General features: G+C 36.7%; 1 protein-coding gene across 8 annotated transcripts in view; it reads left to right on the top strand.

Moving 5' to 3' along the window:
* SOX6 (SRY-box transcription factor 6) overlaps positions 1–24,559 on the top strand; it is a 368,657-nt gene that overhangs the window by 124,865 nt on the left and 219,233 nt on the right. For all 8 annotated transcript variants that reach the window (XM_066187620.1, XM_066187618.1, XM_066187619.1 and 5 more), the window contains one exon: positions 12,547–12,790. In XM_066187620.1, coding sequence (XP_066043717.1) covers positions 12,551–12,790 — 240 coding nt within the window. In that variant the 5' untranslated portion in view covers positions 12,547–12,550. The remainder of the gene's footprint in view (positions 1–12,546; positions 12,791–24,559) is intronic.

Raw genomic sequence — 24,559 nt, 5'->3', positions numbered from 1 at the left:
GATTGCCAAATATTAGACTGCTTCATTACCTTCTATGAAAAAACAACCAGGGTACAGTCTCAGAATAAGAGAACCTCTTTGTACAAGTGCCTTCTCTTGGAGATTGACTCTCTGCTGAAAAGATGAGAGGGCTCACCCCAAACTTATCTCCTTCTAGGGTGGCCCTCTGCCTCTCTGTGGGCTCCAGTTTCTGCCCAGGTAGGGCTTTTCCCTGTCTGAATCAGCTTCCAGAACCTCAATGACCAAAAACGATACAGCAGAAAGAAACTGAAAGGGTCTTTGATGTCTCCCTTTTCACACTTTATTTTTGTCTGCCCAAATGTATGTCTCCTGATGGGCTGATGGGCACCTGCCCTGGTCCTGTCACCTCAGCCCTGCTCTGCGTGGTGCTAATGCCATGGGGAGGATGCCAGAGTGGTTGTGTGCTGGGGACTTAAGTGACCTCAAACAATTAGTGCAGAGTTTGTGCCTGCTGTGCTGGGGGTCTTACGTATTTGGACGACCCCCGTCTCTTTCATGACCTTGCTCCACAGGAGCTGCTGGACTGCAGTGCTTTTCCAAATAGCAGCCTAACAATTCATGTTCAAATTAAAATATAAATAATTTTTGTTTCAGTGGTTTGTGTTTGATTCCTCCCCAAATTATGATCTGTTATAAGCTCTTATGTCAGTTGGAGAAGCAATTTTTTTGGGTTTTCTTTTGAAAGTGCTTGTCTGTGTAAGTGAAGAGATCTTGTTGTTTTGAATCAGTTCTAGAGGAATACACTTTAAAAATACTGAGAGCAATGGATACAGTCTGCTACCATTCCTAATCTACCTTACTATTTTTTTTGCATTTTTTTCATGAGTGTTTGGAGGAAAATCACGGTGTCATATGATTCCAGCTAATACTGGTAGTCAGTTTTTCATGGAAAACACAGAAATTCCATACTGCAAAAAGACGTAAATTTTCCATGCCAAGAAAAGTTGTTAAGGGTATGTCTTCAGATGAATAAATAGGATTGAATAAACCTCAATATAACTGCTCTGATTTACAGCATCTGAGGATCCGAACCATTCTCAGAAGTCTGTAAGGATTCTGCTTCTGTGTCATAATTCCTAGATTAAAAGATACATTGCTTTTAAGTTCCATACCTATTTGGGTTAGACAATGGACTGTTTCATTTATGGTTTGTGACAGTGAGGATAGCTGTACCAACTAAACCTGCCTGCAAATCTGTGTGTATGTAATGTACGTATCATGTTCTGTGTGGCACTGCTTTTGAAATTGTTAACAGAGCCCTCAAAAAAATTCCATGAGAAAACGAAACTGCTTAAATCTGGTTTAGAAGTAATAACCTGCACACACTATGCACTGTTTTCTTGTCTATTATAAATTATTACCAATAACCATAAGTGGGAAATGGTTACAAAATATAGCCCTGAGCAAAAAAAAAGAAAAAAGAAAAAAAAAAGACACTGTTTGAGAAGACAAGACTTCCTTACAAATGCAGATCATATGTTTTATCCTTAATGTATAGGAAAAAATAGGTCAGAGATGAAAACCACAATAAGGCGTCGTACATTTCAATGGTAAACATACTGCATCACAAGTTATAAAAGAATATCTCAGCATTTTAGCTAAAATCACTTGCAGGGGATCTAACTGGATCTGCAGGGTAATGGTGAAAATATTTAAAACCACTATATGATATTATATATAATATTTTAAGTCTGCATTTTAGACCGTTCATATTTTTACTTCCTAGTTATTTGGAAACAACTTCATCTGAGCTTTTGGTTCGTGTGCTGGCTTGTGTTTTCTTTTGTATTCTGGTAGTTGTTCCTCATTACATTCTTTAACACATTTAAAATTACTGACACTGAACTTTGAGCACTCAGAAATGTGGAGCAATTCAGAACCTGGGCACTCTTCACCTTTACCCTTATGATTGACTTAGATATGCATGTTTCCTTCTCCTTGTTAGAGAGCAGATGCTGTATTCCATAACCCTCCATGGAAGGGGGATAATTGAGGGTCCTCATCTGTTGTAGATTATTTCTTTTTAACCATTTTGTGGTGCATTACAGAACTGAAACCAAAAGACAGGGAGAGTTTGTAGTTTGCATTGCAGTTGCTGCAGTTTCAGAGTGCTGCATGCAGGGACTGCTGCTGCTTGATCTCTGCAAGCTGAATAGTGAAGTGGTCTAAGTTTCACCTGTGATGATTACTTTTTAATGTTCTCTGATTCTTTTTAGCGCCTAGTCCAGATACCTCAGTGAATTCCTTAAAAAATACAAAACTTCCTTTGGGAATCTGGTTAGTATTATGCAATTTATTTTTTTTACTAAACAGCAGTTAAAATACTTGATGTGAAGTATGCCATGCTAAGACTTTGAATAACAAGGTCTGATTATTTCAGGCCTTTTTTAAAGGCACTTAAAATTGGTAGATATTTCACCTGTGGAGCTTGTGAATGGATAGGAGCTTCAAAGTCTCAATAAATTGAACTTTAAATTGTTTGCACTTAATAGCAGCTGATTACTTTAATTAATAGAGGAGAAAATGTTTTGTTTTACTTTATTTGAATACTTAGAGTGTTGTAATTATTTATCTTTTTCCTCATATTTTTGTATGAAGGTAATTAAAATGAAAAAGGGTCCCCCGCTTTTGCACACCCAAGCAGTGGAGAGTTTTGGGGGGGGGAGGAGAGAGAGATGTTACCACACTTGTTCTTGGCCACATTGCCCATCAAATAAGGGTATTTCTCAAATATTTCCTGGGTAGATTTAGCTAGGCATGTACTCTTTTTCTGAAAAGAATGCTTCTTCAGACTAACCTCTCCTTTCTCCCTGTAGTAGCTGCTACTCACTGGTGAATGAGGTGGTTCCTGCAGTGGTCTGAAAACACTTTTTAGGGGTCCCATTGTGCACACAGGTAATAATCATATTGTGTAGACCTTAGTTGAAAACAAAGCAATATTGTGCACAATGCTGCCTTCTAAAAGCCTGTTTGTAAGGACCCTGAACAAAAATCAGAACTTCCAAAAGTTGCAGAAAAATGGGCATTGTGTCTAGTTATGTTTTATCTGATGAAAATACTTGGGCCTTTAAAGTAGTTTTGGGTTTTTGCTACCTTCCTTTCTTCCTCTGTTCCCACTGGTGCTGTGTTGTGTGTGACTCAGTGCAGTTCACAAGAGCAACCACCCAAGGCCAAATCTTAGGAGCAGGCTGCAGTTGGAAAATCCAGCTTTTCTGCATTGCACCCGAGCTCCTGTGGATGCAGCACCTGAGACAAGGCACAGCAGGAATTCCCGGCTGGATATGTGGAGCTACATCTTATCCTCTGCTGCAAGGCTAACAATGTGTTTAAGTAGTCCTTGTGCCTGCTTTATCCAAAGGGTTGGGATTATATCTGGCTCTGGCACAGCTGTGCAGAGTGGAAAAAAGCTCCTTGACCATTACTGCCATTCCTTAATAGTCCTTCAAAGAAAAGCTGATGTCAAAGACTGATTCCTGGCTTTGCACAGTTTGCTCTTTTCTCTTCTTTTCTAACTTGCCCATAGCTGGGGAAACTTTAAAGAGTATGTGAAGGTGATGTGCATTTGCAACGAGAAATATGCAGGAACTTTGTGTGTGTGTTAATAGTGAATGCAATATCGATACAGAAAAGATAATCCATGATATCACCCTACAGTGCAAATTTTTCAAGAAGGGTTTATGTATTATTTCATTTCTGTGAACCAGATGAAAATAGTTTTCCATGTATATATCCTACCTAGGACACTCTTTTGTAGTTTATAGGATGCCCAAAGCTACTGTAGATATAAAACAATTTCTGGTTATTAGATCTCTGCATCACCAAAATGCAAATTTCACTCCTGAATATGTAGGCCACTTGCTGAATAACCTCAAGAAATATATGGTGAAAATGCTATTTTTCATGTATTCAGATTACCTCCTTCAAAGGTTTTCCTCAGGTTTTTAATATCCTGAAAGTCCCAGTTCTGAGGCAGACTGCAGTTCAAACTTCATTTTCAGTTCTTAGAATGAAGTCATTTAAATAAACAAATAAAAGTGGCACGTCATGTGTAGCTTGTGCCAAAGTACGCCATGTGCCAGTTAGAATTAATTTTTTATGAAACCCCACATATATGAGTTTATAATAGCAACAATACAGATACAAATGCTTGTCCTCAGAAACTCTGCTGACCCTTGCAGTACTTTAAATGTGCACAAGTAAAATCCCAGCACAGTTGTGACCTGTGTTTATTTTTAATGTTTCATGAATCACCTCCTTTAGCTGTTTTTTCTATTTTACAAATAAATCTGATTGCTAAATTAACTAGGATATTTGATAGTGAGAATAAAATCTCTCATCTGAATCTCTCATCTTTTTTTATTCTTTTTGTGTGTGTGTATGAATAGCCAGATGGAAGTGTTTACCCTTTAGAGAATTTTAGATCTGATATTTTTGTTACATTTTGTTTCTCCCTGGTAATTGTGTTGGCACTTTGCTGATCTCAAGTTGTGTATTATTACAATGAAAGGTGACAATTTGATTGTCTTCAGTAGGAGAAGCAAGCAATTTTATATTCACTGAGCTGTCAGGTAACAGTACCTCACAATACTAAGAGCTCCTGGCAATGTGGTTTGGCACCTATACTTAAGTTCTTTGATGCTTGCATAACCTCTACTGAATCAGAAATGTTTTGCCTGCTAGAAATGTTTTTAGGCTTGTAGAGTGAGGTTTTTTTATTGAAAAAACCCAAATCTGTAACTGAGCTGTAGAGCCATTGTTTTGTGTTACGTGGAGGCACTAATTTGGTGCTTTAGTGCAACAGACTACAGGTGAGCCTGAAACTGATATTTCATTTCTCTGTCTGCTGAGCTGTTGGGTTTGCCTTAGAACTGAGAACCAAAAACATGGAAAGAAGGGAGTAGAACACGGAGGGAGGGAGAGAAGTTTGGCTGTATTGATATTTCTGTTCTGAAATGTAGAGTGACCTTTCACACCTGTGGGGTTGAAAATTAACTGTTTAACTCATTACATGGAATCTTAGCCAACTCCTGAAAATGTGCCATCGGAGGGAAATAATATGAGAATACTGTATCTTACCATTGGAGCATGTTTCTCATGGAGCATTGAAAGGACTTAATCAACCTTTCAGTAACTTACTTTAGACAGGTTTAAGATTTTTAGTTATTAGAAAACTTCTTTAACTGACTTGCAAGGGACAAAAAAAAAAAGGTATTTTTGTCTTCTGTGTAAGGTCTCAAACATCCTAAAATAAGTTTTTCTTAGTATTTTTAGGCATCCTTTATCAAAACCACTTATAAAATCATTCAGATAAGCAACAAAGTCATTCTGATCCATACAAATATGTGGATTAATGCTTATTTATAGCAAGCATTGTTTTTAAATTTTATTGTTAGGGATTGTTTTTATTTATATTGTATATTCTCTTGCTGCCTAGAAAAACAAATCCTAATAAGTTGCTGATGGATAAATTCTTGGCACGCTCTCTCTTGTTCCCATAATTATTGGTAAAGATAGCTGGAAGTCAGTACTGCTTTTTTTTTTTTTTTTTTTTTTCTTTTTCCAACAGTAAGAAATTGGATATCCAGAGACACATGGCCCAGTCATAGGACTTTAAAGGCAGCCATCACTGAGAAGCTAATACCAACCAATTAAACAGAGGTGGTTACGTGATGTAACATTATCAGGAGAAACAATTCATGAGTCAAAGCATTCCAGGGCATATGAGCTCCAGTCCAAAGAACAGTCTCAAGCTGTTTAAATAAAGTGACAGCAATATTGTCAGCTAAATATAAACTATAGAAAATATTAACTACAGTGACTGAAGAAGAGCACAGCCCAGGTGCTAAATCACTATTCTTTCACTGCTCTTTTACTGCCTTCAATGTTGGTTCATTCACCTTGGGCATTTTCAGTGGAAGCTTCTGCTAGCGGATAAAGAGAATGGAGTATTTAGCCTCCTAAAAAATAGGTTGTAATTTTAGGCATTTATGAATCCAAAAAGACACTTTGAATTTTCACTGAAAAGTCCAGAGAGGTTGTGAGGCTGTTTTGCTGCATCCATTTGGATGTTTTCAACAACTAGGTGAACAGACGAGCTCATTCCTTAACCCTGGTACTTCACTGTGGCTGCATGGCTGGGAAGGTCACTCTTACGGCAGAACATAAGAAAATTACTTTCCAAAAAGTTCCAAGGAGCCGGGTTTTTTTTTCCTATTTGTTTTTCCAAATGAGAAAAAATACCATGAAAGTTGTTCCCAACCCTCTGAGCTTTGAGGAAGTCTGAATATGAAGTCAAACTTTGTGATTTGGATTCATATCTATTAGCAGAAGTGTAATTTGCTTGGATTGGAAAAACAAATGCAAGAATAGCTGAGTGTGTATCTTGGAAGCCGTGGGTGTATTGCTTAGCTTGATGCTTATTTCAGCCAGAGATTTGGGTGCTCAGTTAACATTATAGCTGTCATTTCTTGAATCACATTTGCTTCCACTCCCCCTCCCGCCCTTTTATTTCCAAGGTGGTTCCTGCGATTACCATAAACTCTCTAATCTTGCAATGCTGTTTATGATCTATATGTAACTAATTCATGTAGAATTCCTGCAAAATGAAGCCAAGGAAGAGCTTGAGGGAGTTGAGTTGATTGGCCTGAGGCCTTGCTGTGACTCAGAGCCAGGAACAGAAACTGAGAGATTCCCTCCCATTGCAGCCTTCTGAGGCTCTTTGGGCTTTGTGCGCAGGGATTTATGTTGGGGTGTGAGGCCCCAGGAGAACAAAATCTTTTACTAACTGTTCAACTGTGTTCCTAATTCTCCTTGAAAAGAGAGACAAGATTTCATAATTTTAGGAAATAGCTATTTATTCTACAATGGCATTAAAATTACAGCATTAGCTTTACAGAGAGCTATGTTACTGGGTTTTGCCTACACAACACTATTTTAAAGGGCAGAACTGCAAAATATTTTGGTTATTGCCAAAACACACTCATTTTTCTTGAAGTCTATCTGAGCTATAATGCATCTAATGTACCCCAAAGCTAAGTGATGATTTGTGAGGGAGGGTCCTGTGACCATGTTTAATATTATGAGAGGAGTATGCACGTTTCAAAATGTGGGAAGGGATAAGATGCTGTGGCTGATTTTTTTTTTTACTTATGAACAGCAGGTTGGCATAGAAGTTTACAAGGAAATGCTTAAAAGGTTATGAGTACTTCTAAAAATGGTTTCTTTTAATTTATTTAGTTCTGGAGTCACCAAAGCACTTAGACATGTGCTTAACTTTTTGAAACCGAGTAGTCCAATTTGAAATTAGTGGACTGCTTGCATACTTACAGTTAATCATGCACTTAAGTACTTTAATCTGGCACTTTGGGGAAAAGGAATGGAGACTGTTCATAAAAGCTCTGTAAGCGAATATATTTCTAATCTAATCTGATTCCAATCTACTGTTGGAGCTGTAGACCTGGGTTATGTCTCTGCTGCAGTCACTAAAGCAGGATGAATTAGTGCATCTGAGCACCACGCTACTGTAGTTGGAGAGCTATCAGAAGCAAGCTTGTTTAAAATTAGTTTGGATATCTGAGCATTACAAAGCAGTCATTTATGTGGCTGCAGTGTAGACATGCCTTTAGGTTTATGAATGCTTTGTGAGGGTGGAGCAGAGCAGAAGCAAGAGTCCCCGGCCAACTATAAGTCTGCTTTGTCATATATCTCGTTGTTGTTGCTCAATTTACATGTTTTTGGAACAGTGTCTGGGCCATTGCATTGTTCTCTGTTGTTGAACTTCGTGGCTTGATTGTAAAATGCCTGGCAGCTGAAACTCCAGGTCTTGCCTTAATTTCTACTGTAACATTCAATCATTTGAGCAGTCAACAGGGATGGAAGATTTTTCAGGATCTGGAAACCTTTCATGTCAGGACTATCAGTTAATTGTTTTGAAAAAAGGGATAGGAATTTTTTGAAGAATTTGAGACCATAGAAAAACCTTAGACAAAAAAAAAAGTATTAATATTTGCATTTAGAGAGGTATAACACATAGTAGATGCAGGAAAAAAGGAAAACCAAGATCATGTGAATCTGATTGGCACTCTTTAGGGCAGAGAGAATTTCCTCTCTGGTCTAAAATAAAAAATCAGGTCATATCTATAGCAAATGGAGCTATTTGGGACTGTATTTAGTTTTTAGTAGGCAAAAAACCCCTTAGCAGTTGAATTTTAGCTTTAGTACCTCAGTATTGAGGCTGTCTGGAATTGGGGTCCAATCCCTCAGCTTTACTGACCTTTTGATAGATGATCACATTTTGTTTATGTCACAAGTTCAAAATCAGGTAGAATTTATTCTAGTGTTGGAAAACATGGATCAAGATTTTTTAAATTCTTGAACTTGAGTAGGTGATAGGACTTCAGTTAATTAGGGCCTTTTTCAACCTTTTCTCATACCCATTAGATGTATTTTCCACCTTTAGTGATTGCTGTGTTCAGCTAATCTGTCAATTTAACCAAAGCAACAATTTCACAATGTAGTTTTCTTTCTGATTGTGTGCTGTGTAATCAATATACTGATATAATGTGAGTGTAATTTCCTCTCTTATTTTATCTCCACTGCACAGTATTATAAATAAACAGCTAAAAAAGAAAAAAGAAAGAAAAGCACCAAACAAATCTGTTGCATCTTCTTTTAAGATTGTACCACTGTAGACACTTGTTCTAGTAAAGTAGAATTGGACCCACTTGATTGCATTTAAATTTTTCATGCTTCAGCAGTTTGTCTGGGAGCACAGTAAAGAAAACCCCCCGAGCGAGGATAGTTTAGAATAATAGAACTTGATTTTGTGTATTATAGCGGCACCATTTGCGCTGCTGTAGTTAGGGTTGTGTCAGCACTTCCATTATAAACCCCTGTTTGCAGGGGTTATAACTAGGGAGATATTTTTTTATCAGAAACTTTTTTTTAATTTTAAATAATTCCAGTGAGTTTAATTGATAATAGCAGAAAAAAAAATTAAAATAAATTATAATGGAAATTAGTAAATTTCTGATACCTTTTACAAGCCTTATTTATTATGAATATTGATGTTTTTTCCCCCCCTCTCAGCAGGGATTATAACAAACGCATTTTGAATATTTTAAACATAAAATTGGGAAGTTGTTATGGCTTAAAATTTGACTGCTATTCATGCTCGTGTTTTACCATTGAAATATTTTAACACAACATGCTGCTCCATGGCTTAATTTTACCATAAACATAAACTACTCAACTGGGCCAGAGTCTTCTCCACTGGAATTGAACGAGACCTTGGAGTTATTGACTGAACTCTGCCTTTTGACCTGATGGAATCATGTGTTCAGAATTCTCCCAAACTGCTGGATGACACCCATCTGCAGAGTTTAAATATGCTCTGCTTTCCTGATTGCAAACCCAGGCATAACTGGACACCCTCAGAAGCCGTGTACAAATGAAGTATATTCATTGAGTTAATGATTGTGCTGGGAAAAGAATGCTGAGGACTTATCTAACAGCTCCCTACACATCTATCCCTTTAACCCCAATGCTTTAAATTTAGCAACCAAAAAGTTACCATTAAATTTAGTTGTTTTAACAAAGTTTTGGAGAAAATAGAAGTGAAACACACCCCTAAAAATTATGCCATAACAAGAGCAAGTGCCTGGGAGGGCCTGCCTGAGCCTGTCTTCCCTTCCAGGCTCCAAGACTAGAGGTAACTGACTGAAGTGCAGTGTGGAAGGGGTCTGTCCATAATGCAGCAGTAGGGAAAAGTGGCAGGTGGAGCTAGGAAGACTTTTGAACCATACCCTTGGTCTTTTCTCTCACTTCAGTACAGAAAAAAGTTTCTGGGCATGGCTTGAGATTATTAGCCGGTGGGAATTTTTATAATTTTATTTTTACTGTGAACAAAGTGCCTTTTCTCTTTGTAATCAATTTAAACAGCGCTTGGATGGAGATTTTTTATTTAATTGTGTTTAAAACATCACGAATAAGAGGAAAGTATATTAGTGTACATGTCAAGGAAAAAATGCTTCCCCTATAGTGCATTACCAGTAGATAGCTTTGCTGAATGGTCACTTGAGGAAACACCAAAAGCCTGTTTATGAAATAGAGGTGAAGCCTTTCTAGACTAATTATATTCAGCATGTAATTTCTAAACTTCAGTCTGAATTTTGATTTTCAATTAACATTCCCAATTTGAAGATAATTTTCTATTTAATGTAATTGCAGGAAATAATTTATTGGCTGATTAAGACTGAGGGCCCAGCCTTCCTTAAGAAAACAGTCCCTAACAAACCAGCCTTTAAAGCCAACTCGTAGCTTTGGACAGATTCAGCCTATTTTTGCAGCTGCAGAGTTGTGTTTAATTAGGATTGTGCAGTATTATTCATTGGTGCAGTTTGTAGTTGAAATTATTCTTAAGAGACATTTTCATTTCTAGTTTTGTGTCATGATTAATTTATGGTGAAGAAACAGCCATAGCTCTTGCTTTATACAGAAGCTCGTTCAGTCTGAAACAGGAATGAGATCTGTTGAGAAGGTGAAAGAAAGGAAAAACCTTTATTGTGACTTTCAGTTTTCATGTCGGGTTTTCAAATTACGCAAAGCACGACTTATATTTTCATGTGAGTGATTACATTAACGTGACTACTTTAATGAGAAAAGGCAAAGCAACCCTTTTATTTTATCTTGGATCATGGCAATTATGAGCCAGAACCTTTTGAAGTACACACGATAATGCCGGTTGCTGAACTCTTGGCATGTTCTCTGTAGCATCAACACAAATTCTTTAGCATAGGAAGAATGTAATGCACGGTTTAAATTCCTCAGTTCTGCTTATTGGCAACACTCATCTTAGACTCCCACTTACACTTAGGCTTCCCTAAAGAAAACACAAACCTTTTTTTTTTCCCCCACCAGTATCGAGTTTAAGAGGCAGGATTATCTCTATTTACAGAATAGTTATTCTAAATAGGTATCAGTGTTTTAATATGTTTCAGAGCACTTCAAAGCTTGTAATACTTTCATATTGAACTGTACATAATTAGATTAGTTGATCCTATATTAATTTTTTTTTCACTGTAGGATACTAAATCTGAACTCCCTCATTAATTGTGAGAAATTTAGCATTAGCTGTTAAATCCTATGTGAAACACAGGCTGCTACATAAAAACTACTGTTTAAATTGGAATTAACTTAATTATTTTTCTTTGCACTTGATATTTCCTTCACTGTAATATTCATGAAAGCATGTGACAGATTTGTAAATTTAACTGTTAGTCTCAGATTTCCAGACCCTTTAATCAGTATTTATTTGTCTGTAGAAACAGTACTAGCAAGTTAATGATTTGCTAATTTGAAAAATGCTCATGTGGTTTCCTATGTTAACTGATTTGTGCGTTTTTAAAGAAATGGTATGAAATCAATTATTGTTAAAAAGCAATTAAGGTGAAGATCTTATTCCTTAGTTTCTCAGCAACTCCAGTGTCAAGAATATCCTAAAGTTACTAAGACCTGGGAAAACAACTAATATATTTAAGCTGTCCCTTTTCAGGTTTATTAATGATTGTTTTAACAGTTGCAGTTAATCTTACTAGAAATTTTAAATGACGGTGTTTTCAGATTTTGAGTTGAAGTCAGTAATATTTTCATCTAAGTGCAGAAACTGTGGCGAAAGCTGTGTTTGCATATGAGATGGTAGTAAGAGGCCATTATTAGGAAAAGGCATTTAACATAAATCAATGCATTTATTCATTGCACTTTTAAGTAATTTAAAGTATTTTGTTGAGCTATATCCTGTACTTCATGCCTAAAATGAAAGGAAACATAATTATTTTAGGTTTTTAGTTTGAAATGTAAAATGTTACTAAGGTATTATCCCATAATTTAATAAACCTTTTTGGTTTAGAACACTTTTCACATGAGCTTCTCTAAACACTTTCTCAGAGGTAAAACTTTTCAGGACAAAATTTCAAACAGCTTAAAAGCAGTACAGCTTAAAACAATCAAGAAAAAAACTCACTTAGCAGAATTTGAAATGGATTTAAAATTTATTCTCATATATGTAGAAAGCATCTTCTGCTTGCAAGGAATGAGGTCAGGTAAGCATGACGAGCTCTCTCCTTTAAACGTGTGCTTGCAAGCTTCAGGTTGCTCACGGGAGTAAGAGTTTAAAGAATTGAACTCAGATAAAATCAGCATGAAAATACGAATAAAATCACTATTTTCTTATGGCTGGAGAAAATGATATTGTTTAACAAGTCTAAATGAATAGAATGATGTCATGTAACTTAACCCTGACCTTGTCTTGGCATCAAGGAATACTTTTCCTCAGTGTTTTGAATCCAGATCCCCAAGCCTGTGCTTTTTAGAGTACTTCTGTTGACTGCATGTGATTAATTTGTAACTTTTCTAGGCAGGTGTGATGCTCTTAGAGGGCTGTTTTGAGCTTGATTTTTTGACACTGAGCACCAACGTTTTCTTTTTTGTCTCCTTTTTTTTTTTTATTTTTTTTTTTCTGCTTCATAGAAGAATGTCTTCCAAGCAGGCTACCTCTCCATTTGCATGTGCAGCTGATGGAGAGGAAACAATGACCCAGGACTTAGCACCACGAGACAAGGAAGAGGGCAACAGTGATCAGCATGCGGCCTCTCATCTGCCTCTACACAGTGTCATGCACAACAAACCTCACTCTGAGGAGCTACCAACTCTGGTCACCACCATCCAACAGGATCCCGAGTGGGATGGAGTCATCTCAGCCCAGCACAGGATGGTGAGTTTTGCCATCCTTACGGGGTCTTTCCAGATTTAGAGAGATTTCCAAATTGTAAGAGATGGTTCGCTCCAGTCTGGGCGAAAGACACATTCAGGTCTAAAGCCTTTTAAATGTTAAAGTGTCAGCAGTAGATCAACATCGTATGGTGTAATTGTAAATTACAGTTGTATAATCTACTTAAGTATACAGGTCTATTTGAATGAGGTCATTTGATGAGTTCACCTTCTGAAAGGAAATGCATCTATTTATCATGTTTTCATTCATACCTTGATTTATGTCATAACCTTTCTAGCTCATATATTCAAGCATTAATTTCTGACAGGAGGATGTAGCTCACAACTGTTTGTCATCTGCAAAGTGTTGTGCTGAAGGAGAAAACTTTAATGCATTTTTTTTTACTCGTCTCTCAGGAGGAGAGGACCTACCAAATCTAGAATATTATATATTTACACAGCAAGAAAGAAGCTGGCATTTTAGGTGACACAAACATCCTACCGTGCCTATTGAAATAACAACTTTTTGTGGAGAGGAAAGGTGTTTATGAATAGTTAGATCACCACTTAGTATACAGGTGACATTGGAAATTATCAGAATTATTATCCCTATTCCCTTCAGTAGCCTAGATATAATTATTTAGTGATTGTAGCTCTGTCTCTGAATCCCCAAGACACTGCAATAAATGGGCAGGCTGAATGAAGGCTGAATGGGCAGAGCATCTTAGTCAATTTATTTTCCTTTTGCTTGTTCTTCAGAAACAGAATTAAGGCATGTGAAGCAGCCAGGGGTTCTGTAAATTTACAACATCATCATTCCAGACTCTCTGGAAAGTGACTTTCAAAACCTTAAATCCAGACAGCTTAAAAAGAATAATCTGCCTTTTCATAAAGTTTCTTCTCTATTTCTCTTAAATATCTATGAGCAGACTTTTTTCCAGCAAATTTTTGTTCTAGAAATCAGCAGATTTTAATAAAGTTAAGCGCAACTGCAGAATTTTTTTTTGTACCACGAACAATAATGGACTCATTTTAAATTAGACTAGATATAATAATTCTAATGCATTAATCGAAAGAGATACCAGAGTTCTTTGTGCATATTATGATGTCTGGAGTTAGTTATATAATAGCACTACAATAAGATTTACTTTGTAAATATAGCGCTGTTGGTTTTTTTCCCTAAAATCCAATTGATTCAAAAGATCAAACCAAACCAGAAAAATGCTGTCTAATCTGTAACGCACATTTTAACTCGGTGCAGAACTTTCTGTCAGGCTTAAAATATTCCTAGGTATTTGGGTGACTGTCATGAAGAAGGGACAATTTCCACTGCAAAATCACTTTAAAGAAAAATGATTATAGTTTAGCAATTTGGAAAGGTAAGCTGTAAGTTGTATATGTAGCTTATATTCAGAATTTTGGACAGAGTCACTCTTTGGTCCAAGTTATGCAATAAGCACATTAGAATAATTTTAACTTCTGTGTTATCAGAAGGACAAGCTGCATGCAGACTAGAAAGGACTGATCCAGTTTGTTGATGGAAAAAGTTAATCTGTGAATTCATCAGCTACTTCTCCATTCATTCAGACAGGCAGGTGCACTCTTGGAATTTTGATATTAGGACACCAATATCATGGGCAAAATTACTCCGTGTCCTAGAGAGAAAGAAACCCCTAGATTCCAGCAGTCCCTCCGTGCATTTTTTTTTTGGTTCAGCCTGTTCCTTGGACCTGGAGTGAGCCAAAATGGTTTGCCCTTGTGCAGTGTGATCATTTGTGCTCACGTTGCTCTGAAGGGGTTTGCAGTCCCAGTGGCAGAGAGCAATCTCTGTTTCCTTTCCTAATGCTGCACTGTCATGTCAACACTCTCTGTACCTCGGGACAGGCACGAATCAGTGCACAGCCTATCATGTTTCAGAACAGGTGCATAAACTTTGCTTGAGGGACTTAGCACTCTGGTTCTCCTATCTCCTTTTTCCAGTAAATATTCCATTATATATGTAGATGAATGTCCTGAAAATCATTAGCAGTTTCCACAAGTCCCTAGGCTTAAATCTGGTGGTGGATATATGTCAACCTTATTTCAGAACCTCTCAGCTAAATCAGATGGATTTTTTTTTTTTTCTTCCCAGCTTGAAGCTGGGTATAATTTACAAGGCTTGGCTACCAGGGAAGACTGAAATTCTAAGACACGTTTTTTGGTTGCAATTAAAAGAGCTCTAAAATGTACAGAGCAAGGTCCAAGTGTATTTTCAGTTTGGTGACATAGATGGCTTGTGAGATCATAACGATGAAGTGGGAATTTTTTTTTTCTCCTTGAGGGACTGTCATTTAAGCACCATGCCTGATTTTTAATGGTTTTTTTTTTCCTCACTTTAATATGTTCTTTATGAGCAAACATTTAAGCCTCAATTCATTGCAGAAAGTTTCTCTGAAGTATCTCAGTCAGGCAGGCATTTATATTGTTAAGAAAGAATTTAGAGGGACCTACAACTATCCTGATGAAAACATGTTCATACTCCTTAGAGGGAGGATAGATGCTTCTTTCCAGAAAGACAGATTCCAGAAGGTGGGTTGGGCAATTCTGAGATAGGTGCTGTGGTAGCGGCCACTTTTTTACTTAATAAACCCAAATTCCCAGAAGGTGAGCACTTTCTGACCTTTCCCAGACGGATCCCTTGGAAGCAGATTTGAAGAAGCACCTGTTCATAGCATTTACTTTGAAAGTAAAGACAGTAGTGCTGTCATTAAAATGCATCAATAATGTGTGTTGTCTGGTTAAAAGATAGTAAATTCAAAGAATGCTGTGTCGACATATGGGGAGGAAAAATTTCTCTTTTATCTGCTATCTAATTAAGGGCACAATCCTGCATCCTTTCTGTCCTTAAAACTACTAAGGAGTTCACTGAAATTTGAAAGAGCACACTGTATGCATCATAATTTGCTACAAGGGCTGTACAGATCTCAAGTTTAGAAAAGATACCATAGGAGGGCAATTTTAGTGAAAAAAAATTGCATTTTTACCCAACATTTATGGTACGCAGCACTTTCTGTAATGTTAGATACCTTAAAACTACATTGTTCATTATCAGAAAAAAACCACACTGGCTAGAAATGTTTTCAAACTTTCACTCCCTTTTGATATCAGGCATTGCTTTCCACTGAGTCCTTTGTGTATTCTGAATGTCTGGAAGCCAAAATATTTTGTTTTAACTCCCACTCTATAGTATTTCCCAGCTGTGTACTTATATGGTGTAATAAAAGGATTTAACAAATGGGAAATAGCAGCTGCATTTGGAAATTCCCTTTGTGCTCCCTTTTCATTTGACAGATTCAGCAATGTGTAACAACTGTAACGTCAGACCTGTAATGACTTATGCTGCCAGTATCATTTCACCAGCCAATTTGATGTTACAGTGGGGGGAAGATAAATCTACCCAAAGATTTCTGTAAATTCATCTTGCTGAGCTGAAAAGATTATACTTACGTATCTAACTGTAACTTAGTATAAAAATAGCTGGATGTATGGGTACTTACTGCTGATTGTAGCCCTAATAGAAAATAAAATCTATTTCAGGCTAAGGCCATATCTATTTATTGTGGCAAGCTGTAGGGAAGAGGGCAAAGTGGTACTGAGATAATGGTGAAGGTTTTGTGCCTTGTCCAATGAGAGAGTGAGAAGCAGGCAAAAAACCAGTAAATTTTTCAGATTGCGTCCAAAATCTGTCTCTGTTAAGGCAATAGAGAGGATGAGCGGGAAAGGCCAAAAATACTTAATTTTGCTGAATTTAATACTAATTGAATTGCTGTATCCCAGTAAAATATTTATTGGCCAGTATGTAAAGAAATGGAAAATGTTAATATGTACTTGTTCACCAGAGAAGCAGAAATGGCTCTCATCTTCATGGAGTCCCACACAGCCCATGAGGTAAATTACAGAGATTTTTAAAAGAGTTGCTCTGAAGTATCAGGAGAAAGGAGGGTCAACAAGAAAATGCAAATTTAGATGGACAAGTGGCTTTATCTTCTTTGAGGAATGGGGTGGTGTATTCCCATACTATCAAGGCTGGACTTGGGACCTGCAAACAATAAATTTTAGCAGCTTTAATCTAAAAAAAAGTGGACCCGTTCTCCAAAATGCACAAATTTTTACCTGTTCCAAACAGTAAATAACCCACAGAGAGGTAAGTTCTCTTCCCACCCCCAATCCTGGTGTAACAAACAGGGGATGTGAGGAACCCACAGGCACTGCGGTGATCACTTGTAGGTGGTCCCATGTCACTGCGATGGTCACTGGACCCTTCTCTGTCCCCACTGCTGCTCCCCCTCTGCCCACGGCCCCAGGGAACGGGGGGGCCGTGTTAGTGAGGGCAGTGTGCGCACACACTGAATGAGGGCAGGCACTTCTTTTTTGCTCTGCTGTTATTTGGATGTGAGGGACTCTCACAGCGAACCCCTGCAGTCAATCCAGTCTAAACGATGGGTGTTATTTCCCTGCGACTGAGGGAAGCCAAACACAGGTACATACACAAATAAAATTAATTGTCTCCAAATATACACTGTGTTTCCCTATACATTGTGTAACATCGTTCAGAGACCCCTTGGATTTAGAAACGAATTGTATCTCATTGGATTTTATCTCAAATGGCAGCGTTGACATATTTCATAATTACGTCAAGGCTCTATCTTTTGTTGACTTCTTGCCAAAGGAGTGAAAGGCTTCCTACCTTTCCACTGTGGCTGCGTGTACATCTCAGCAGTACTGAGTGCAGATTTATATGTGCAGCAGAGAAAATGAAGATCTTTCCCTGCCACATGTATTTGTTCCTTTTAAAATAATTTTAAATCACCATGTATAAAATCTTACTTTAAATAGCTTTAGCAAAGCCGCTGTCATCAGAAAGACAGAAATAGGTGGTATCCTAAAGGTCTTAATATTTTTGTGCTTCTGTCTCTACGTAAAACAGGCACAATCTTGTTGCTCCCCCCACCTCTTACTCCACGTTATTAACTTCTCATGTTGAAGATTCTTTCCTTTAAGGAAAATAAACTCAGGTGTTTAGGGAAGATCGTTGAAAAACGTTTACACATGCTAAACATTGTGAATTTGTTGTTATATAAATTCATGGCTTCAAATTCTTGAAAGTTATAGATACAATTACATGTTTTGAAATTTTATTTTTGGTTCCTTTATGGGCTGAATATGAACATATAAAATGCATCAAACATAAATGCCCTAAACTCTGGCAATTCTCTTTCTGCTAAATTGCTCATGCAGCTGTTATTTACATGTAAAAATCTGAGTTTTGTGATCATCGAAAGCAATTCTACTCTGCTTGTGATATTATCTCTGCATGCCAGGTAGTGCATTAGAATTTTTGTCTAACTAAAGAGATAAATACCTACATATATAATTGCATGGCTACAAAGTTTCGGCTGAAATTAAAGGGTGTGAAAAAGCTGAGGATGTGGCATTTTATATTTCCATAAAATAAACATCTATGAAAAATATAGTGCAGAAAAAATAGCATTAATTCTTTTTCAAGGATGTTGTTTTGATTCAGAAGGCATTCAAGTATGTGCTTAACTTCACTTTATTAGGACTACCAACAACTATAATGTTAAGCACATGTCTAAAGGTTTGAAATATCAAGGACTTAGTTTTACTAGCTTTAGCGTAAAAAGATGTTAACATTTCATATTAAAAACAATAAAACAATTCCCTAGAAGCGTGCAGGAGAATGTCTTTATTGGAGGTGGTGAATCACAAAATTTAACTTTATTTGAAGAAGAATCAAATAATTGTTCTTGTTGGCCTGCTTGTTATATTTGTTTTATTTTCATTTTGATATTGTATAATTTTTCTTTTCCAAATGCATGGTCTATTTTAAACCTTTCCCTATATTCTAGGGTGAACTGTGTTTAAACAGAATTAATCATCACCTGAGTTCTTCGCAAAAGACTTGTGGTTTATGTTCATGTAAATCTGTAGTAATTTTATTCCTTTCTCCTATTTTAGCATTTCTTATTTTTATGAAGCAATTTCTGAAACTTTTTAATTCACTTCTGTATATTGACATGAATTTTTTCAAAAGTAGAAGCATTAACACATTCTAAATTGTTAATTTTTTTTTTCCTTGGGCAAGAAGGAATCAGGTATGCATGCTGATTAACACACTCCAGTCATTAACATGTGATTATGTGGGCTGCATATTGAGCACCTGCCAAAAGATAAAATCCAGCACTTTACTACATCTGTGCAAGGACTTTTTGCATTTCTTTTGTACTTTGACAGCTCAAGAAAAAACAGACTTTGGTATCTTTGTTCAGCATAATAAAACTGTGTACATAAAATATCTTCATGGAGGGAGGAAAGATACTACATATATTTATTTTAATCTTTGAAGCCATGAAAAACCCAGGGACTGAGACTAACACAGCACCAAGTGTAATATGAGTCTCCTAATGTACTGTATCACTGACATTCATATACAGTTTACAACATTCCTGCATGTTTATAAGGATTATCTGTTCTGGGATTCAGCCAATGTTATTGTAATTCACAGCAATTTTATGTGATACCTTTATGTCTCATAAATTTCTTGTTTTTATTTCAATCTTCCAAATGTTTCATCAGTGTTTACCTTAAAGAAATACAAGTACTCTATGCAGCAGACTGGTTTCCTGCATGCATTCCTCTGCAAATGCTAAAAGGAGGACATAAAACATGTAATGCATGTCATGTAAATATACAGAGGAGGATTTTCATGTGCATTTTGTATTGCTAAAAACATAAAGACAAATTTTATTTTTATATTTACAGTAGACTTACTTATGAGCTGGACAATTAAGATGACCTAATAGGGGGAAGTTGGATATACACAAAGTGATCTGGAGTATCCAAGCCACACAATCCTTGTTTTATTTGGCAGCTTTTGACAAGTATGCATCACAAAATATGTGTCTTTATTTACCCAAGAGGTAAACAGTGCTGATCAGCTGGGACTGATCACAATGCTTCTTCAGTTTCAGTTTAGATGAATATATAAGTCTAAATAATCATTTTGTAAATGGCTGTCCATTACTTTTTCCTTAATAAGAGCATTTAACCAAAGTGCAGGACATGAAGTCTCAATATTGTTGTGATTTATTAATGTAAATGTAAACACTGGGAGTTAGGACATATGGTATTTGGATAATTAAGGAAATCCTTAGCATCTAACTCTAACAAAAGCACACGAGTTTATGTGTATCATTTGTGGGTGAGTCGATTGCCATATAGAAGTGGTTTGTCATTGTATTTAAGTATTTTGAGGTGATTTTCTATTGTGGAATGGAGAAAAGTGCCTGTTGACGTGTTCCAAATCGCTGCTCATTTGTAAAGAGGAGGGTTTGAATCACAAAGCTGAAAAATGGTAACTCTCTGAAATCTGTGTACCCAAATCTGGTTTACCTGGTTTGCTCCAACACCTGAGTAGGAAGGGATTGCTGCAATTAAGTGGTCATATTTTACACAAGGCAAAAATCCCTGCCCATGCCTTTCAAAGAGACAGCTAGTTTTGCAGTGGCCTCTTCATAACACCATACTTGGATTATATATGCCTGATTATTATGACATCTCATTTTTAAACCTTTGATCTAAAGTTATTTTTTAATTTTAAGTTCTCAATTTAGCACATTATTTCTTGGCTTAGAGCTTATTGTCGTGTTGTTTCTTCTTGAGGTTTTTAGATGTGTATAAAAGATGGAATACAAGCCCTTTACAGATTGTATTCAGGCTATACTTTGGCAGTGAAATCAGTAGAAGTTTTATCAGAGTAAATGCTGAGTTAAAGACTTGAAGCTTTATTCCATTACTTGCCATTTGCCCTCCCACTAGCATAATTTGTTGAGACTTAACAAATGATGTTCTCTCAATAGCTCATAGCAGTCATTCTCAAGCCTTGGATTTAAATAAATCTTTCTTAATAAAACTTTTGTGTTTTTTTCTTAATCAGATGAGAATTGGAAATGATCACTTAGATTTTTAATTTATTTTAATTCTATTTAATTAAATTCCTCAAAATGGGAAGCCATATTTAATGTAGTGATTGGAAATGATTTTGTAAACATTTGCTTTCATTATATGTTAACTCCAGACTAGTTCCAAGTGCCAGCATGCCTCTAGTACTTGGAATCAAAACCACTCTGGATATCCAACTTTCCTGGGGTGTTTACATGTGTCCCATTCAATGCAGAGACAGATAAATATCCCTTTATAACAGAAAAGCCTCATCCACATGGAAATAAGCAATTCAGCTAACACATTTTATGTTAGTAATATTTGCTTTCTACTTCTTGGCCATTCATCCTGTGATTTCAGTTGAACTCTTACAGAAAACGGTTTTCTCTCTGGCTATTAAGTGGGATTGCAGTCGTCAACTTTCAATCAAAGTTGATCACAGTTATTATTAAATTGCTAACTAACACTGTGACCCTGATTTCGTACAGCCCTCAGTTTCATTTTTAAGGTTTCCTCTTTTCTCACCTTCAGAGAGCTCCAGAGGATCCATCCTCCCTACGTGAAGCATAAATACTGCCATTAAAATCTGCAGCCCTGTGCACTTCCCCCCGTTTAAGACTCCTGATGAGAGGATCCAGCTCACCAGGCTGTTGGTCTGTCCTTAACCCTTAGGAGGGTCCCAAACAGAGATCAGTCCAAAGCCACATCTCCACTTGTGATTGTGGTGTCCCCAAACTGAGATGTTGCATCTCGACCCCCAAATACAGCCCCCCCCCCCCTTATTTTGCACTTTGGCTATTTGGAGGAAGGAGTGAGAATATTGAATTTTCTTTTTAGCCTGTAATCTTTCACCAACAGAACAGTAATTTTGTGTCTGTTTGCCCTATTTTGGAAGTGAAAAGTCTTCATAAAAGGTGACTAAGTTGGCTCCTGATTCAGCTTGCAGGTATTGCTATAAACATTAGTTTCCCAATTTGAAAAGTACTGTGTCAGGTCTCAATACCTTTCTTTTCCCCACTTTCAGCAGCACTCCCTCATTTATCCTGGTAAAACCAGTGGGAGAACTGATGGAAAAATGAACTACTTAAACTGTTAGAATCTAAATACACAAGAAAATATTTTTTTACACTAACAAGAAAATTATTATTATTTGTTCAATCGCTTTTCAGTAGAAACATCTACTATAAGGATTTTCCGTTCTTTGTACAGAAACCATGAGCTATCTTTTTGAAGGATATAACCCATGTAACTTGTGAAATTTAGTGAATGTACTTGCTGAAAAATAATTTTCTCAGAGTAAGAGGCCTACTGAACTATCTTTACATATTATCTTAGTGTAACAGTTTTAAAGGAATTATTGTGGTGTGTGAAGAAAATACCATGTGTGTAGTCACAGAGAGAGTCCCCATCTTTATATTTACCAAGTTCTTCGTAATTATTCAGAATTGTTCCTGCCATTACCAAAGCTGCACTTGAGCCATTCAATACAACTCTAAAAGAAATGGCCAACAGGTCAGGTGTTTACACCAGGCAGCCTGGAAAGCCGGTAAGACTAAGGAAACTGTTGTTGGACCACATATATTCCAAGAAAATTTGAAGTTGGTTAAAGTATAATGTCCCTCTAACATGAAAGAGGCCAAGGATAGACCTAGGAAAGCTCTTCCCGTGTTGTTTTGGAACTCTTCATGTTGTTTTCCAACTGACATACGAGGAAGGTGGAGGTTTTAGTAAAGTATGATTTAATGCAGAGGCTATCTATCCCTGAGTGAGTCATCCATAATATTTTAGTGTCCACGCCTTGCTATTTTTGGGTTTTCTACCTTTTGTTCATTTATTTATTCTTCTCCATTTTGTACACTTTGGAACTTAATCCTTAAGTTTTAGTGTCTATATACAAGTATTTAAGCTGCTATAATAATAGAATTTTGTCAAAACACTAAACAGAGTGAGTTGAATGATCAGTAATGAAATTTGGTCCGTGCTAATGAGCTGGCAAGAAAATGTAGACAGGAAAAATGCCATTTTTTTACATTGATATGAAACCCCAACCTCTCAAAAATAGACTCAATTTTGCCCCTGCTGAATAGTAAGCAACTGAAATAGTGGTTCAAGGCTGAGTTTCTCTTTTCAGGTGTTGAGAAGTAAGATTTTCTGGCTTAGTCATCTCTGTAACTAAATACCTTTGCAACTTCAAGCATTTTTATCTGACACAGGCAAAGAGGAAAGATTAAGATACAAAATCATTGTACATGTTGTTTAAGCATTCAGATTTGTTCTTTTTTTGTTTAATAAGCTGTCTTCAAATTTTATAGTTTGCCAACTGTTAGACACCAGTCTGGAAAGGTCTCCATTGTGGTGGACAAATATCCCTCTGCAACCCCTTGTGCATTCTGGTACAGGCATAAACAGTTCTACAGTTATCCATAATTATTGAGGAAGTGGGAGGATAGTCTTATAAATCCAGAAAAAACAGAATGGGATTCTGAAGAAGGATGCCTTGTGTTAAATCTTTTATCCACAGGCTAAATATTTGCAATTTATCTGATCACATTTTCCATATTTTCCCCCTCCTTACCTGGAAATCATTGAAATCGGTGAGAATAGCACACCCTGAAAGATGTACCTTTCGAAGGGAAATGTCTTGTGTTGAAGACATTGTCTCAAGTTTAGACTTAAAGTACCATTTTTACAGAAACACATGAATTTTAAACCTGAGAATCCAGGGATGCGTCCCTTGTCTAGTGTATTATGGAACTATTGGATGAATTTGGGCACCAGATTGTGTCCACATACATTAAGTGGATATTCGTATCAGCCATATTTTAATATTAATTTTCTTATTTTTATCAATGATGTTGATAAAAAGGTGACTAGCATAGAGAATTTTCATCAGTGCTGATGGATTTCTCATTTGGATTTTACAAATTAAAAAAAATTTGAGTTGATCTTAGCTAGGCACTTGTCTTTACTTCCTCTTCCATGATCTTGGAAAATAAATGAAAAAAACTCCTTAATAGCACCCTTTCTTTTCTCTCTTCAGATCAAACAAAGTGGGAATTCCTCATTCTCTATAAGGTGGCTTCAAAAAGCTTCTAAAGGATCAAAGATGTGTCTTTATTGAATTGTTCCATATTCATATTCAAAAGGACCATGTTCTCCTTTCCTAACCATGAATTCATGGGCTTGTTCTAAGTTAGGAAGCATGGTGGTCCTTTTCCATCTGAACTCCGGATTTTCTAGGGAAAGTGCTTTATGCATTAGAGCAAGAGGACCAACAAACAATTTGCAGAGGTGATAGACCTCCTTTCCACCAACACACATGATCCCCTAGACTTTTTAGAAGAATACCTGATATATTAGGAGGGTCTCTGTGTGCTGCTTGTGAAGTCAATGCAAAATAATTTTAATAGCCAGATCTGCATCTTATGTATGTGATATTTGCACTTTTGGTTTTGCAGTGGATGAGGTGCTGGGATAAGCCTGACAAGGTCTGCAAAAGGTTATAAGGTCTATCACGAAAATGAAAATCCTTCATAAATTTGCTGCAACACTTACTTCATTTTCAACAAGCTGAATGCTGCAGTCGCAACTTCTATTCAAATACATTTGAATCAACTTTTTTTGGAAAAATATATCAGGATACTTCCTTTCCCCCCTTGCGTTTTGATCTGTCTAGTTAGCCATTAATGTGAGGTCGATAAAACCTACTCTACCTGTTGTAGGCCTAAAGAGAACCAGACGTATTACAAATGCATTTTCTGTTTTATTTTTA

The sequence above is a fragment of the Chamaea fasciata genome, unplaced genomic scaffold (assembly GCF_029207755.1).
Source record: "Chamaea fasciata isolate MVZ Bird 193981 ecotype frontalis unplaced genomic scaffold, bChaFas1.0.hap1 SCAF_7, whole genome shotgun sequence".
In the NCBI taxonomy this organism is placed as follows: Eukaryota; Metazoa; Chordata; class Aves; order Passeriformes; family Sylviidae; genus Chamaea; species Chamaea fasciata.
Note: the sequence above shows the minus strand (reverse complement) of the source record. Positions and strands in the feature narration are given on the sequence as shown.